Here is a 15,765-nt window from a genome sequence, read left to right on the forward strand (position 1 = left end):
TGGCCCTGCTGTATTCTCTGGAGGCTACAGGCCCTCAGGGTCCCCTTGGTTCAGGATGGGCTTGGCAGGGTGGTTCCAGCCATGGTGATTGCTGGATCGAGAGCGTGCATGGGTGTAGGTGCAGTGTGGTCACTGGGATGCGGAGGCACTGCAGCCCCCACGCTGAGCTTCAGAACAAAGTGGTGTATAAAGGAACCTGTGCAGTCCTGGTGGGATCACCTGGGCAGAGTGGCATCACAGTTAGGGTGGTTTCTGGCCAAGCTCCAGGCCCTGCTGGATACCCTGGTCAGGGGCAAACCCACCCTTGCAGTGAAAGATTGGTGCACTCCCCCAAGATGAGAATGAGCTCACCTGTCTGCTCAGAGGCCAGCAGGGTTCCCAGCATCCAGAGCAGCCCCACCCACGTGTTCCAAGGCCAGTGTGGTACCCTTGACAGAGTTCAGGCTGCCAGGAGTGGATCGAATGCAGGTGAGATCCCTGGGAGAGAAAGTGCTTGGGGACAATGGCATGATGCGGTTCTCTGGAGCTTGTTTGGTCCTGGGCCAAGCACTGTCCCTTGGATGCCAGGCAGCTTGAACCAGGTGCTCCCGGGTTGGCACTCTTCCCTGAATGTCAGATGGGCTCACCAGGGCACTTGGAAGCCTGGTGCTTCTCCCCAGATGACGGGGGTGGAAGATGGCATGCATGCTGGCTGGCCCAGCACGGTCCTCTGGACAATAAGCACAGCTGCAGGCCCAGGGTCCACTTGATACAGGACAGGCTCAGCTGGGCAGTTCAAGGGCCAAGGCAGTGACCTGGGTTGAGAATAGGCACGGGCGTGGGCTCAGTGAAGACACTGTGATTTGGCACCAGGGCAGCGTCATCCACTGTGCTGCCCTTCTGAATGCAGTGGTGCTGGCATGACCGTACATGGTCCCGGAGGGGTCACCAGAGTAGAGAGCGGGCAGGATCACAGTCAAGGTAGGGTCCCCTGGACATAGGGTTGGCTGGGTTCCAGGCCCCTGTGGTACCCTAGACACCATGTGAGCCCATCTTTGTACTGAAAGATTAGTGTCCTCCCCCTCGATATGGGGCAGACTCACCCCTTGGGAGCTTGCCAATCTGGCTCGTTCCCAGGATCCATAATGGCACAATCCCAGTCCCCACATGGTCTCTGGGACCCAGCATCAGCTAGCCTGCAGGTTTAAGAGCTGACGCAGTCCCTTGAATGTAGGGTAAAACTGTGGCTCATTTGCTGGTCTGGTGAGGTACCTGGATTTAAGGATGAGCTGGGTCCCTGGATCTGTGTGGTCCCTCGGACGGAAAGTGAGCTCAGCCTGTTGGGAAGCTCTTTGAGATTCCTGCAGTCCTGTGGCCTGGCTGGCAGGGTGGCCTGACTGACCAGGTCTCTAAGACAGGACTGGCTCAGTGCTGACCTGCCCACGGTACCCTGCACGTGTGGAGGTCTCAGCCCTCAAGACTTGGTGTATGGGTAGGGGTGGGGACTCAGCAGTGCAGCTTGATGGATGCCTGGCAATGCTCCTGGTTGAAAGACAAGAGTGGACTGGGACCTGGTGAGGTCCTCTGTCGGTGTCGATCCCGGCCGGCAGGAAAAAACACACGACACGAGTAGTCGGCGGATAGCCTCTGATTTATTTTCTCTCTCCGTACGCCCTGTTCCGGGATCTCGGATCCCGCCTGAGGGAAGCCTCCTCTGGTCCGTTCCCTACGGCTCCTTGTGTGCTTCTCTCAGCAGTCCCTCTTCTTGGTGTGTGTGTTCTCGCCCCAGGGGTGGTGTCAGCATATATATGGACACATCGACCAATCACATCAAAGTAGGCAAGACGAGCTGATTGGCCAGCGTCAGCTGTTGCTGGGCAGACTAGCTTACAGGGCGTGTTGTTTACTAGCTAGGGAGCAGGAAATGGGCGCCATCTTGGCATACTCGATGGGAGGGGTAATCTAGCTCAGGCTTCACTCCTCACCACAGGCCTCATATCACTCGGTCGAGCTCCCAACATCTCCCCCTTCTTTATTTATTAAGATAGTGTGGTCTGTGGGTCCATGTGAGGTGTCTGGGAGTGGGCCTATTTCGCAGGCCGAGGCATGAGAGAATGTAGAGGTCTATACCCTGCTGTGCATCACCTTGTCTCGTACATATCCTTGCGCCAGGACCATGCTCAAGGTGAGTGGTTCATTTTTTCGCAGGGCCAGGCTTTTGTGAACCGAACCTGGATGCATATAGACATTCATTCCTGCCTTCCCCTCAACCCTCGAGGCGGATGGCACTGCAGTACCCTTGGTCTCGCATCTCAATGCCATAACTCTCACTCCCTAGAGGACCCTCGGAGTAGAGCCTGTCTTAGGTTGATCAGGAGAACTTCTCCCGTCTTACCCGTCGTTGGCTTGCCCACTCAACTCTTAAAGCTTATATCTTGGGGGAGACACGGAGGGGTCAGCCGAGTGACATTTGAGGAACCGCGTAATCACTAATTACCAACCATAATCCCCGTTCACTACAATCACTAATTACTATTTTCTAATTATCAATGGGAACACGCCTTAAGCGTGGGGTCCTTCTAGTCTAAGTTCGCAGCCGCGACGGGGAAGGAGACGTACGTAATAATACTAGAACATCCGTAAGAATAATGGCGAGGGCAGCCACGTACTGGTTAAAGGAGCCGTGCCTTTCTAGCCTGAGCCCAGAAAACGCTAGGTGTGGAATCCCCTTGACTCTGGGCCAGCAACATCATCAATGTCATATGTGTCTTTTGGGTCGCCCTTATCGACCGCAGGCACCTAAGAGTCACGAGAGTGACAATCACAAGAGCAAGAATGATCCCATACGCAAGAAGTGACGAAGGTTTGAAGAAGGAGCCTATCTGGCTTAGGACATCATCAAAAAAGGAGGCTGTAAGTATAGGCACCTCTATCTGATCTAGCTGCCGGATAGTCATATCCAGGCGCACGCTAGCGTTCCAAAAGGAAGAATTATAGGTGGTGAGAACATAATCCTGAAATTGCCTGTAAGCCGAACGGTTGACCTGGATGGGGGTAACGCACAACTGGGTGAATGCCCATCTGGCGTCACATAAATTGTTAGCCACCTCCCAGAGTCCCTGGACTTCCTGAGCGATTAGGTCGATCTGCTGCTGTAACGCCATTATGGCGTTGTGCTGGAGGAGGTTGACTTCTTGTTGCTCCCTCAGCGCCAGGGAGGTGGTGTCCGTAAGATTGGTAAAGGCCTGAGCCGTCAGCGTAGACTGGGTCAGAGCAACGGCAGCCGTCACAGCCGTCGCAGTCAGAGTCACGAACAGTGCTGTCAGGGCCGCTGTGATCCCAAAATCTCTCTTACGTCTGAGCATGGGTAGTTGGTCCTGCTGATAGACGGGATGAACCCAAACAGATTCGTTAAAGGGAACCCACATCAGTGGGGGTCGAAGAGCCAACATAGCATACGGGAAAGACCCATTCCAGCAGTTCCCTGTAAAGCATGGTTGGTTACTGCACTTAAAGGAGATGTCAGCAGAGAATACCCATAAGTAGGGCGGTTTTACGCATGCAGCCTCAGAATTAAGGGTGACATTGGTGGTTCCATTAGAGGCAGAAGCGTTAATAGCGAGCATGGGTCTTAAGTCCATGCAGGCTCCGGTGGAGAGGCACAACCAATTTTCATTAAGGGGGAAGGGGAAGCTTATTGCCCACTTGTTGTTCACTCTCAGGTAGGACTCCCACCAGGTCAACGCGAATATGTTGTTACTACCGGATGGAGGAGAGAACCGGGACCACCAAGACATGTTTAGATGAGTCACTCCCACGCCGTCGACAGTACAGGGCTGCCATGAAAGTTGTGACAGGTCCACCATCTGTCTTTTTTGGCTTGGGGACACACGGTATGGGCATGTGGGGAAATCGGGACGGGTGTGCATGGCTGCTCGGGGTTTGCAGGTTGAGTTAAAAGTGATGACTCCGCCGCTAAGTGTGCCAGCTTTAAAACATCCAGGCGAATGCAGGGATGGGACAGACAACCTCACCGTCAGGGAGGTATTGTACCATTTTACAAGGAGGGGCAGGAAGCTAACGCAGGATCCCCGGTGACACGAGGGGTTACTATTAGTGGAAAAAATGACCACGTCATTGGTGATGGGAAGGTCAAAACGTATGGGTCTGATGGTTAACGGTATATCTGGTATGCAAGGCAATCTGGCGGAGCAGTTTTTTGCATACAACTTTGGGAGAGAGGGGGCTGTGGTGGAGATAGCGGCTAGCGCTGGCGGATGATGTATTGCTGCCCACACCAAGTCTGCTCCTATTTCAGTAGTGGTGGTGAGCATCAAAACCAGAAGGAAGGGGGCTGCCGGAAGGCGGCGTGGCCTAGCCACTCTGGCTGCACCGTACCCTAAAAGAGAGCCAATTACTATCGAGAGCATAATCATTACTGTGTCCCATAAGTCATACGGTATTCCTCGGTCGAGCAGCAATATCCTGGTCGGACCGATCTTGATTAGGCTGTCCGCTGCCGTTGAGTTTTGGAGTGTCTCCTGCATTATGTTTCGTTGGATTCGCCACACGCGTCAGCCGTTCTGGGACCCACAATGGTTCTCGTCCTGGTTCCTGCGGGAAAACACAAACCGCACCTCGGTTCCAGCTAACTACTGGATCCGGGCCCATCCATTGTCCCGTCAGGACATCTTTCCATTTCACCCATCCCCTATTGCCAGGAGATGGATTACAATGTTCCATGGCCGGGGAGTGATTGTTGTTATTCAGGTTCAGAAAATTGTATGTGAACAGTGCCATGGAGAGCCGTGCCTTTGGGGGCAGGCCCTGACTTATTCCCCCTTTTTGTTTTTGTAGAATATCTTTAAGGCTCCTATGAGCCCTTTCAATAATTCCTTGACCTTGGGGATTGTATGGGATGCCATGTTTTAACTGTACCCCCATTTTTTCACAGAACTCATTAAAGGCTCTGCTTGTATAAGCTGGTCCATTATCAGTTTTTAATATTTTTGGTTTGTCCCATGCGGCCCAAGCTGTCAGGCAATGATTGATTACATGAGACACCTTTTCGCCAGTTTCAGCAGTCGCAAATATAATATGAGAGCAGGTGTCCGTAGAGACATGAACATATTTAAGAGATCCGAATTCTATCATATGTGTGACATCCATTTGCCAAGTGTCGCCAGGAATCAATCCCCTGGGGTTAACTCCCGTTGATACGACGGGTGTGTATGTGGCGCAAGAGCCGCATAACCGTACGATGTCCCGCGCGTCAGCCCTGGAAATGTGGTACTGGTTGGCTAACGTCCTGGCGTTGACATGAAATCTGTCATGAAACAGACGGGCTTGTTCTATTGAAGATAACATATTGAGTATCCACAACGGGCGAGTGGCCACGTCAGCTGCCGCATTGCCCTGTACCATGGGCCCTGGCAGGCGCGTATGTGCTCTTATGTGAGTGATGTATATTTTGTTGTGTCTATTTATCAGCAGAGTCTGGATAGACAAAAACAAATTAGTCACTTTGGAGGTTGGCTTAATCGGGCCCGCAGTCTCAAGGACCTGCATGGCATTAACAACGTATTTTGAATCAGAAACAATATTAAGGGCCCCTGGGAACTTCTCGAGGACGGTTTGTACAATTTGTAACTCTACCACCTGTGGTTGATCTGGTTCAAATTGTATGCTGATCGGAGGCATACCTGAGACCACATAAGCCCCTATCCCGGTTTTTGACCCGTCCGTATAGATCGTTGTTGCAGGAGTAAGTGGTGTGGACGCGGTGATTTTTGGAAATATCACCGGATGTTGAGTAACAAACTGTAGTATGGGGTCCCTGGGGAACTGGTTGTCTATCTCCCCAAGAAAAACACATCTCAGGATGGCCCACGTATCTATACAAGCAGTCAGGATTTTTATTTGAGAAGCGGTATAAGGTACCCGAATAGCATGGGGTGCAGAGCCAAAATGTTGGATAGCCCTGCCATGTGCCTCCAAGGCCAGGGAAGCGACCGTTTCCGGATAATGTTCGATAATCTTGGCAGGTGAGACCTTAGGGTGCACCCACAAAAGTGGTCCCTTTTGCCAAATCACTGCCGTAGGTTGAGAAACGGTCTGCAACAAGCAGACCTCAAAAGGCTGTTCTGAGTCAATTCTCCGCAATGCAGCTGTACTTAGGGCTTCCTCTATCTTTCTCAGAGCAACTCTGGCTTCCGGGGTGAACTCCCTGGGGGAGGCAATATCCGGGTCTCCTTTCAGGAGGTCGAACAGGGGCTTTAAGTCCGAGTTAGGGATGTGTAAATAAGGTCTGATCCAGTTTATATCTCCCAGTAGCTTTTGCATGTCATTCAAGGTCCTTAGGCTATCTGTTCTGATGGTTACCTTTTGTGGAGAAATCGATGTGGGGGAGACTTTGGTGCCCAGGTAGGTCACTATGTCTCCTCCCTGAATCTTGTCAGGGGCAATATGTAAATTTGCCTTTCTCAGGGCCCTGACCAATTGGCCAAGCATATCCTCCAACTCAGTCACATCTTTTGCACTGATTAGCAAATCATCCATGTAATGAATACATCTAATTCTGGGGAAGGCTTCACGCAAGGGGGCCAGTAGAAAATCAAGATACATCTGACACATGGTGGGACTGTTGGCCATACCCTGGGGTAATGTAACCCACTCGTATCTCTGATCAGGACTCTCTTGGTTAATGGTGGGTAGGGTAAAGGCGAATCTGTGGGTGTCCTCTGGATGCAGGGGGATTGAGAAAAAACAGTCTCTAAGATCTATGGCATAGACTGGCCAGGACCGAGGGATGGCTGAGAGGGCTGGTAGTCCCCTCTGGATCGCCCCCAGGGGCTGCATCTGTGAGTTGACAGCCCTCAGATCATGGAGCAGCCTCCACTTGCCTGATTTCTTCCTGATAACAAAGACAGGGGTATTCCAAGGGGAGGTTGACGGCTTTACGTGTCCCGCCTGAAACTGGGTTTTGACTATCTCAGTTAATGCTAAAAGCTTCTCCTTGGGTAAGGGCCACTGAGGCACCCAAACTGGATTTTGAGATTTCCAGGTGATCTTAATTGGAGCGGGCAGGAGAAGTTTCTCAGTGACCCCTAGGAAAAACCCAACCCGTGTCTACCTTCCCTTTTTTCTACAGGTACGGGGGATGTCCGGCCCTGCAGGGCTGCGCCCAGGCCCTTGCCGGGGACATATCCCTGATTTTTGAGTATCCCTTTGGCTTGGGGAGAGCAGGTGGATGTAAGAGTGACATCCATCTGGGTGAGAACGTCTCTTCCCCACAAGGATACTGGCAGCTGCAAGACAAAAGGTTGAAAATGTCCTCGGTGACCTTCCTCATCACCCCAAGGCAGGGTCACGGCACTAACCTGGGGGGCAGCCACTATCCCCAATCCTTGGAGTGTGTTGTCAGCTGTGTTGGTAGGCCAACTAGGGGGCCAGTCTTTCTTGGAGACGATGGAACGGTCTGCCCCTGTATCTAGGAGTCCTGTTATCTTTTTTCCGTTAATCCTGAGCGATAGCATGGGCCTTTTATCAAGAGTCATATGAAGTCCTTCAAAAATTTCCTTAGAGGAGCCAAGTCCCTGACCCCCTCTAACCCGTTGACCGGACCGGGGTCTCTCATGGAGACTGGGGAACAGTAAAAGTTGTGCTATCTTATCCCCTTCATCAATTACTATGGTCCCTATATGAGATTGTACCATGATTTTGATGTTTCCTAAATAATCTGGGTCTACAACTCCAGGGATCACGGTAAGGCCCCGGAGGGCTGTGGAGGACTGTCCAATCACTAAACCAACTAGCTTGTCGGGTAGTGGTCCTTTGGAGGTGGTTTCAACCACCTGAACGCCCATATCGGGTGTTAATAGGAGTCTGGAGGCGACACAGAGGTCCACGCCTGCTGGCCCGGGGGTGGCCCCTGTGGGGGGGTGCCATCTTGTGTTGTCCTGTCTAGGGAGTGGGGGCCCGTCCGTAAGGAGGGCCCCCTCTGGCCGTTTTTTGGCTCCGTAGTCTCCCTGCCACTAATACGGTTCCCCTGGGCATCAAAAATAGATCTGCAATCTTTTGCTTTGTGAGAACCTTTACCGCACCTTTCGCAGGTTCCCGTTCGTCTGTCTGATTCCTGTCTCTTGGATATAAACTCCCCCTGTCCGGTCTTGGGGCAGTTTTTCCTTATATGGCTGGGATCCCCACACTGGAAACATCCCCTGGGCTTACCAGGGTGATTGGTCTTCTGAGGCCCTGTCTGTTGTAAGGCGGCGGCTAAAAGGGCAGCCACGCCTGAGTTGGATAATGGCCCCCCTATTTCTCTACAAATTTTAATCCACGCCTCTATGTTTTTACCTTTATGGGGTGCTATGGCTGCCCTGCAGTCCTTGGTGCACTGTTCGAAGATTAACTGTTTAATAAGAGGAGCAGCAGCACTCGGATCTGAAAAGAGTCTGTCAGCTGCCTCCTGCATTCTGGCCACAAAATCCACAAAAGGTTCTGTGTTGCCCTGAACAATTTTAGAGAGGCATTGTGAGGCCACCCCTGTGTTGTTTACCTGCTTCCAGGCGCGGATGCCTATGTTATGTATCTGTTCATACACATTTGGAGGGAATCTAGTTTGATCTTGAGCGTACTGACCCTTACCCATAAGCATATCCTCATTTTGCCCCCTATGGCCCCTAGCCGCATTTTTTTCAGCCTGTTCGGCGGCAAACTCAGTATACCAGGCGCGCCAATCCAGAAAAGCCCCGGGGGCCAGGCAGGCTTTAGCCAGTTGGGTCCAATCACTGGGCGTCAGAAAGCCACCGGCAGACAAATTCTCCAACATAGTTATAGTGTAAGGAGCAGTAGGGCCAAATGTGGCAACCGCATTTTTAAGCTCCTTAATTTGCTTGATCTCCAGTGGTTCCCAGTAATTGGGTCCTTGGCCTTGCGCTAGGAGCACCGGATAAAGCCCACATTGTTCATACTCATTCGCCCCTTGAGGAATCTGTTCCATTCTAAATGTCCATCTACGAAAATACCTTCCCTGGGACCTTGGCATTTTTTCACAGGGTGGTGCCTCCCCATGAGATGCCTGTCCCTCCCTATCACAAAATTGTATCTCTTTGTAACATGGCCGACCAGTCTTTGGGGCACAAGATGGCGGGTCGCCAGGCAGACAAGATGGTGGCCCTACATGTGACAACGGTCCAGGCCACTCCCTCCATGGGGGGGGTGACGGAGGATGGCCCCAGGCCGCCATCTCACCACAGGAACCGGTGTTTGGGACCTCCCAGGGTGGCGCGGAAGGCTCTACGGCTTTCCGTTGGGGAGTGCTCAGGAGTTTCCTTCCCTTCTCTAGGTCTGTCTGCATCTTGACTAGGTCTCTACGTAAAGCTGCAAAGGGATTAGGGGGGTCACTTGCCTCATTGTCCTCGCCTTCCGAGGTATCTGAGCCCGAGGAATCCGAGGCAGGGGGTACCTCTCTCTTGCCTCGCTCTCGCGAGCGCCTCCGCACGCTCCCTGCGACGGACCCCTCTCGGGAGGACTCCGAACGGGCCCCTTCAAAAGCTCGGCGGGCCTGAGAGAGCCCATCTGCGCTATCCTTAGCCCCATTCCTCTCCCCTTTGAGGCATGAATGAATCATCTCCCAGAGCGGCCGAACCGAAAGTGGGAGTCGGCGCTCCTCTTCTGCTCTTTCTAAATCCTTACCTAATTTCTCCCAGCAAGGTAGGGACAAGTGCCCCGTCGGCAGGAACCAGGGTGCCGCCTCATCTACTTGTTGGAGAAACTCCGTAAGTGTCTTGGAGCTCATTGATATACCTGAAATCTTGAGCAGGTCTTTCACCGCTCTTACCAGTGACTTGGAACTCTTAGTGGGTAAGTTGCCCATGCCTGTCACTGAGGAGTCCGTTCTCACCGTGTGAGGCTAACCTGCCACATACACGTGAGCTTGAGGGGAGTCTAAAAAGCCCTGTAGGTGCGCGCCACCCAGAGCCCAGGTTTATCCCCTACTCACCTGTCCTGCAGAGCAATACTGGAGCGTCGTCCGCCTCGCCTCGGGGGTGATCAGTTCCCCGTACGGGCCACCAAATGTCGGTGTCGATCCCGGCCGGCAGGAAAAAACACACGACACGAGTAGTCGGCGGATAGCCTCTGATTTATTTTCTCTCTCCGTACGCCCTGTTCCGGGATCTCGGATCCCGCCTGAGGGAAGCCTCCTCTGGTCCGTTCCCTACGGCTCCTTGTGTGCTTCTCTCAGCAGTCCCTCTTCTTGGTGTGTGTGTTCTCGCCCCAGGGGTGGTGTCAGCATATATATGGACACATCGACCAATCACATCAAAGTAGGCAAGACGAGCTGATTGGCCAGCGTCAGCTGTTGCTGGGCAGACTAGCTTACAGGGCGTGTTGTTTACTAGCTAGGGAGCAGGAAATGGGCGCCATCTTGGCATACTCGATGGGAGGGGTAATCTAGCTCAGGCTTCACTCCTCACCACAGGCCTCATATCACTCGGTCGAGCTCCCAACAGTCCTCTGTTTATTAGGCAAGACATTGGGTCTGCAAGGTCACCTGGCTGTTGTTTGGGTCCCACAGGCCTGTTGGGGTCTAGGTGTGGTCTCCTGGTTGGAGCATGGGCAAGGTCACGGACCCTGCATCCTCCCCTGGATACAGGTTGGGTGCAGAACCCAGCTTTGTGCTTTGCTGTTCTCACGACACAGAAGGCTTCACCAGGCCCTTCCCACGCTCACACTTACAGTCCACTAGGAGGAGGGTGGGTTCAGCTGCGAGTTGACAGGTGCCCTGGACAGAAGATGAGCCAGGTTCCAGGCCTTGCACATTAACCAGCTCGCAGCACAGGTTCACCCACCGGGTAGCATTACCTCCAGGCTCCCTGGATGGAGGTGGGGGGAGTTTGGAGCTGGGCCCTTGACCCTGAGCAGTCCCCTTGATGCAAGGCAGCAGGCACAGGTGATTGCAGGCCTGAGCCATTCTCTGGCTCAGTCCCAGGCCATGCGCCGTCCCTCAAGTGCCAGGCAGCTTCAACTGGGCCCTCCCAGGTCAGTACTATCCTGGATGTCTTATTGGCTCACCAGGGCACTTGGAAGCCTGGGGCTTCTCCCCAGTCAGGTTCGGGAGCACAAGCAGGCATGCCAGGCTTGATCCCCCCGAAAATAGGGGAGTCTTACCCACTAAGCAGGGGACCACGCCAGGTCTGAGGATACACCTGCCTTTCATTCAGGGGCATTGCCAGGCACTCATCAGGCCACACTGCTGAGTCCCCACCCCTACCCACGAACACCAGTAAACAGTCAAGGTCCATGAGTTCTTGAGGGCTGAGGCCTCCTCATGTCCAAGGAACCACATGTGGCACAGGACCAAGACAGTCCTGTGGCCTGGGGACCTGACAAATCTTAAGGGCATCCTGGGAGTGAGGCCACTGGATATCCAGGGGACCAAGCAGAGCCTCCCACAATGTGGCTAGGCTCACCTCCATCCAGGGACCTTCACGGGGTCCAGGACCCATCCTTCCCTCTGGGGGACATCGCTGGGTTGGCCAGGAGCACACAAGTTCACCCTACATCCAAGGGACTGTGCCAACCCATAACTCTGTGGGCAAGCCGGCCTTGGGTCCCAAGGACCACATAGAACATGAGAGTGAACTTGTGCCCACTCTCCATCTGGAGAACGTTCCGGATTGTTGTGCTCCCCCCCTGGGAGAGCCCGCCCTGTACCCATGGGGAGAACACCAATCTTTCACTACTAGGATGCACTCACCGTGTGTCCAGGGTCCTGCACCCTTCCTGCCATCATGCCGGCTCTCCACCCTCAGGACCCTGCTGGAACTAAGCACACTCCTGCCATCACCCCTACATTGAGAAGAAGCAAGGGACTGATGCTGTGAAGGCCCCACATTGCAGTGACTGAAACTGGCCCATGCCCAGGCCCCTGCTCATTCTAGACCCAAGTGACCTCCATGGCCCTCAAACCGCCTTGCTGAGCCCATTCTGCACTATGGGGACCCTGTGGCCTGCAGCTTTAGCTAATGTCCTAGAGACCATGCCTGGCCCATTGTCAAGACTGCCCATGCCCCACTGTCCTGGGAAAAGTGCTAGGCTCCTAAATGCCCTGGTGAGCCTGTCTGATATCCAGGAAAGAACACCAACCTGGAAATGCCTAGTTCAAGCTGCCTGGCATACAAGTGACAGAGGGTGGCCTGGGACTGTGCCAGCCCCACCTCAAGAGAACTACACTGGGCTCGCATCCCCACCAACTCTCCATCTTGGGAACTGTAACGGGACTCTATCCGCTCATGCTCAGTATAGGGGACCATGCTGGCCTGCCAACACACAGGCAGGCCTGCTCTGCATCCAGCGAACACCAGTGGCCTCTGAGCTGATCATCGAACCTGCCCCACATCCAGGGGAACTTGCAGGCAGGGCCTGGGGTGGCTACTTTTTTCTTGTTGCTACAACAAAATACCCAACACCCAAAATGAAGGAAGGAAAGTTTTATTAGCTCACTGTGGAGGTTTCAGTCCATAATCAGTTGACTCCAAGGCAGAGTTGCACGGCACCAGGGCAACACTTCAAGGCAGCAGCCCCAGCACAGGAGAAAGCAAACCTCTTCTCCTAGTTAATACTGTATGCAGGCCACCCCCAACCCCAGTGTCCAGTCGCACTCACAAATCTCCTTGCCCTCCTTTGCACAGGATGAGGATATCTATAAAGTAAGTACCCTGGCTCCCTGCTGAGTCTCCTTGTTAAATTTCTAAACTGCGCAAGTTGACACAGTGTCTCAACCATAACAATCCACCACTTGTCAACTTGGAAACCAGATATATTTCTTTAAATCAGCCCCAGATACAAAGGCATGCTTATTGGTAAGGTTTACAATTTAACCATCCTTAGGAACCAGCACTATCAACACTAGATTACATTAGAAACAGACAACATTTTGTCCTTCAGCTACAAGACTCATGCACATCCCTGTATGCAAAAGGCATTCAGTCCATCTGCAAGAGCTTCCCCACTGCAGTTTAAGTCCCAGGACTCCTTCAAGACAGAAGGCAAACTTTAGCTACAAGGCCTTGTACAAGTGAAAACAGAGTTAAACACTTCCAACATGCAATAGCAGAGCACTGACATCCGCACTCCAAAAGGTACAAACAGGAAGTACAAAGGATGGGGCGAGTCTGCAGGCCGCAGGGTCTGGTTGTTTCAGGACTGGCTCAGCAGGGCGGTTCAAGGGCCAAGTCACATCCATGGTATAGATCTGCTTGGGCTCTACAAAGCCTCAGCCCCTGCACTGTACTTCAGAACACAGGGGTGCTGGCAGGAGAATGGGTGGTCCCAGCAGTTGTCCCCTGGTTGGAGAGCAGGCAGGATGGCAGATGGCTGGATTCCAGGCTCCGTGGGGTGTCCTGGCATTTGGTGAGCCCACACTTAGTATGCTTCCCCTGGATGTGGGTCAGGTTCACCTGGGAGAGCTGTCTAATCCTGCCTATTCTCCCGATGGAGAAGGGGCATGATTCCAGGGCCCATGTGGTCTTGGGACCCAAGGCCCCCTGGCCTGCAGGGTTATGGTATGGTGCAGTCCCTTGGATGCAGGGTGAACTCATGGGCTCATTCACAGATTGGGTGAGGTCCCCTGAATCGAAGCATGAGCTGCGTCCCCCCCGCTGCCATAGTTGGAAGGCGAACTCAGCCACATTGTGGGAGGCTCTATGCAATCCCCAGGACATGGTGGCCTGGCTTTCAGGGTGGTGTCTAGATGAGTGTGGTCCACTGAATGTGAGGAGGCCTCAGCCCTTCAGATGTCAGGAACCTCGGCCATTTACTGGTGTTCGGGCAGCAGGGGTGGTTTGGGGCTTGGTAACTCGGCCTGATGGATGCTTGGTGATGCCTCTGGATGAATGGCAGTTGTGGACTGGAACCTGGCATGGTTCCCTACTTAGTGGGAAAGACACTGGGTTTGCAAGGTCACCTCCATAATCATGTGGGCTTGGGAGGCTGGCTGGGGTCTTGCACAATTCCCTGGTCAGAGAGCAGGCAGGGTCGCAGGCCCAGACACCCTCCTCTGGGTATGACTGGGTCGCAGAGCCAGGCTCTGAGCTTTGCTGTCTGCACCACACAGGAGGCCTCATCTGAGCCTTCACAGGCTCATTGGATCACTCCACCGGGAAGAGAGCCAGTTTGTCCACCAGCTGGCAGATCCTCTGCATGGTTCACTGGATAGAGGGCAAACTGAGTTCCAGGCCTTGCACTGTAACCTGATTGTTCCAAGGACTTTCCCTCATGGTTGCAGACTCTCAGGGTGACTAGATGGAGGTGGGGGAGGTTAAGGGCTCGGTCCCAGGCCCTGAGCAGTTCCCTGAACATGAGGAGGCCTCAACCCTCTAGATGTCTGGGGCCTTGGCCATTTCCTGGTGTTTGGGCAGCAAGGGTCGGATGTGTTGGGGCTTGGTAATGCAGTCACGGGCAGTCACAGGCCTAAACTATTTCCTGGAAGTTGTGTGGGCTCCACAGTTGGACTGGTGGATGCCTGGCACTGTGGAGTGGATGCAGGGCAGGTGCAGAGTCAGGGCAGGCACACTGCCCTGGATGGAAGAGAAGCCAAGTCCAGGGCCAGGCCCTTTAACCTGAATACAGGCTGAGCTCCCCCTTAATGTGACAGAGTGGTATGCTCCCCTGCACAGTGGGTGGGCTCACCCTGGGCTATGGCAGATCCTGCCCTGCATGCTCTCCAAGGTGGCAATCGGGCACCATCCCAGGCTGTGCCCACAAGGTCCCCTGGATGCAGGGCAGGCCCACCTGTATTTTCAGAGGCCAGCATGCAGTGCGGTCCCTTTGACCAAGCGTGGGTTCAGCGGAGCAGACTGTCTCCCAGCACACTCCCTGGGAGGGAGATTGAGCAGGGGCAGAAGCCAGCTGTGGTTCTCTGGATGCAGGGCTCACACAGACCTGGGCCATGTGCTGACCACAGTGTGCAAGGCCGTTGAACTGGGAGTTCTGGGGCCAGCACTTTTCCCTGGATGTCGGAAAGGCTCACCAGGGCGCTTGGATGCCTAGCATTTCTCCCTGGATGTGGGTGGTAGGGTGCAGCAGGCACACTTGTGTCCCTGAGTGGTGGCCGGACAGTAGGCAAGGCTACAGGCCCATAGGTTCTGCTTGGTGCAGGACAGGCTCAGCAAGGCGGTTCAAGGGCTATGGCGGTTGTCTTGGTCAAGAGTGGGCAAAGGCATGGGCACGACATAGTCACTAGTATGCAGGGCAGGCACAGTGTCAGCCCCGCACTGTCCTTCTGAATGCAAAAGTCCCAGCAGGCCCCTGAGGGGTTCCAGGGGTACTCAGGGTGGGGAACAGGTGCGATCTCAGGCAGGGCTTGGTCCTCTGGATGCAGGACTGACTGGGATCCCGGTCCTTCTTGGTTCCCTGGATGGAGGGCAAGCTCAGCCATCTATTTGGAGGCTCAGTGCAGTTCCCTATAAATCTTGTATCCTCACTCCCAGGGTGGCAGACCAGCGTGGCCCCAGATGCAGGATTTCATTCCGGTCCATTTGTGGTCCCCTGAAAGTGAGGAGGCCTTGAGACCCCGAGAGGTCACGGGCCTTGACCTCTACCTGGTATTCTGCAGCAGGGCGGTGGTAGGATGAGGCTTGGAAGTGCAGCTGCATGGATGCCAGGTAGTGCCCCTGGATGAAGGGCAGGAGTGGACACAGACCTGGATTGGTCCGCTGGTTAATGGACAGGACATTCCGTCAGTAGATCACCTTGATGTCATGTAGGGTTCTGTGGTACCCT

The 15,765-nt window shown here is 53.9% G+C and overlaps 1 protein-coding gene across 1 annotated transcript; it reads right to left on the bottom strand.

Moving 5' to 3' along the window:
- Nucleotides 1-1,612: 1,612 nt before the first annotated feature.
- Nucleotides 1,613-10,482, bottom strand: LOC134475941 (uncharacterized). The gene is made up of 2 exons (XM_063248096.1): nucleotides 9,983-10,482; nucleotides 1,613-4,593 (listed from the first exon to the last, which is right to left on the bottom strand). The coding sequence occupies exon 2, from the start codon at nucleotides 4,524-4,526 to the stop codon at nucleotides 2,652-2,654; it is 1,875 nt and encodes a 624-aa protein (XP_063104166.1). The 5' UTR covers nucleotides 4,527-4,593; nucleotides 9,983-10,482; the 3' UTR covers nucleotides 1,613-2,651.
- Nucleotides 10,483-15,765: the final 5,283 nt, after the last annotated feature.

The sequence above is a fragment of the Cavia porcellus genome, unplaced genomic scaffold (assembly GCF_034190915.1).
Source record: "Cavia porcellus strain 051 isolate PalLab524CR breed Dunkin Hartley unplaced genomic scaffold, mCavPor4.1 scaffold_5, whole genome shotgun sequence".
NCBI lineage: Eukaryota > Metazoa > Chordata > Mammalia > Rodentia > Caviidae > Cavia > Cavia porcellus.

Excerpts from the sequence above, each read along its gene's own strand:
- LOC134475941 (XM_063248096.1), bottom strand. The coding sequence starts at position 4,526 with ATGCAGGAGACACTCCAAAACTCAACGGCAGCGGACAGCCTAATCAAG.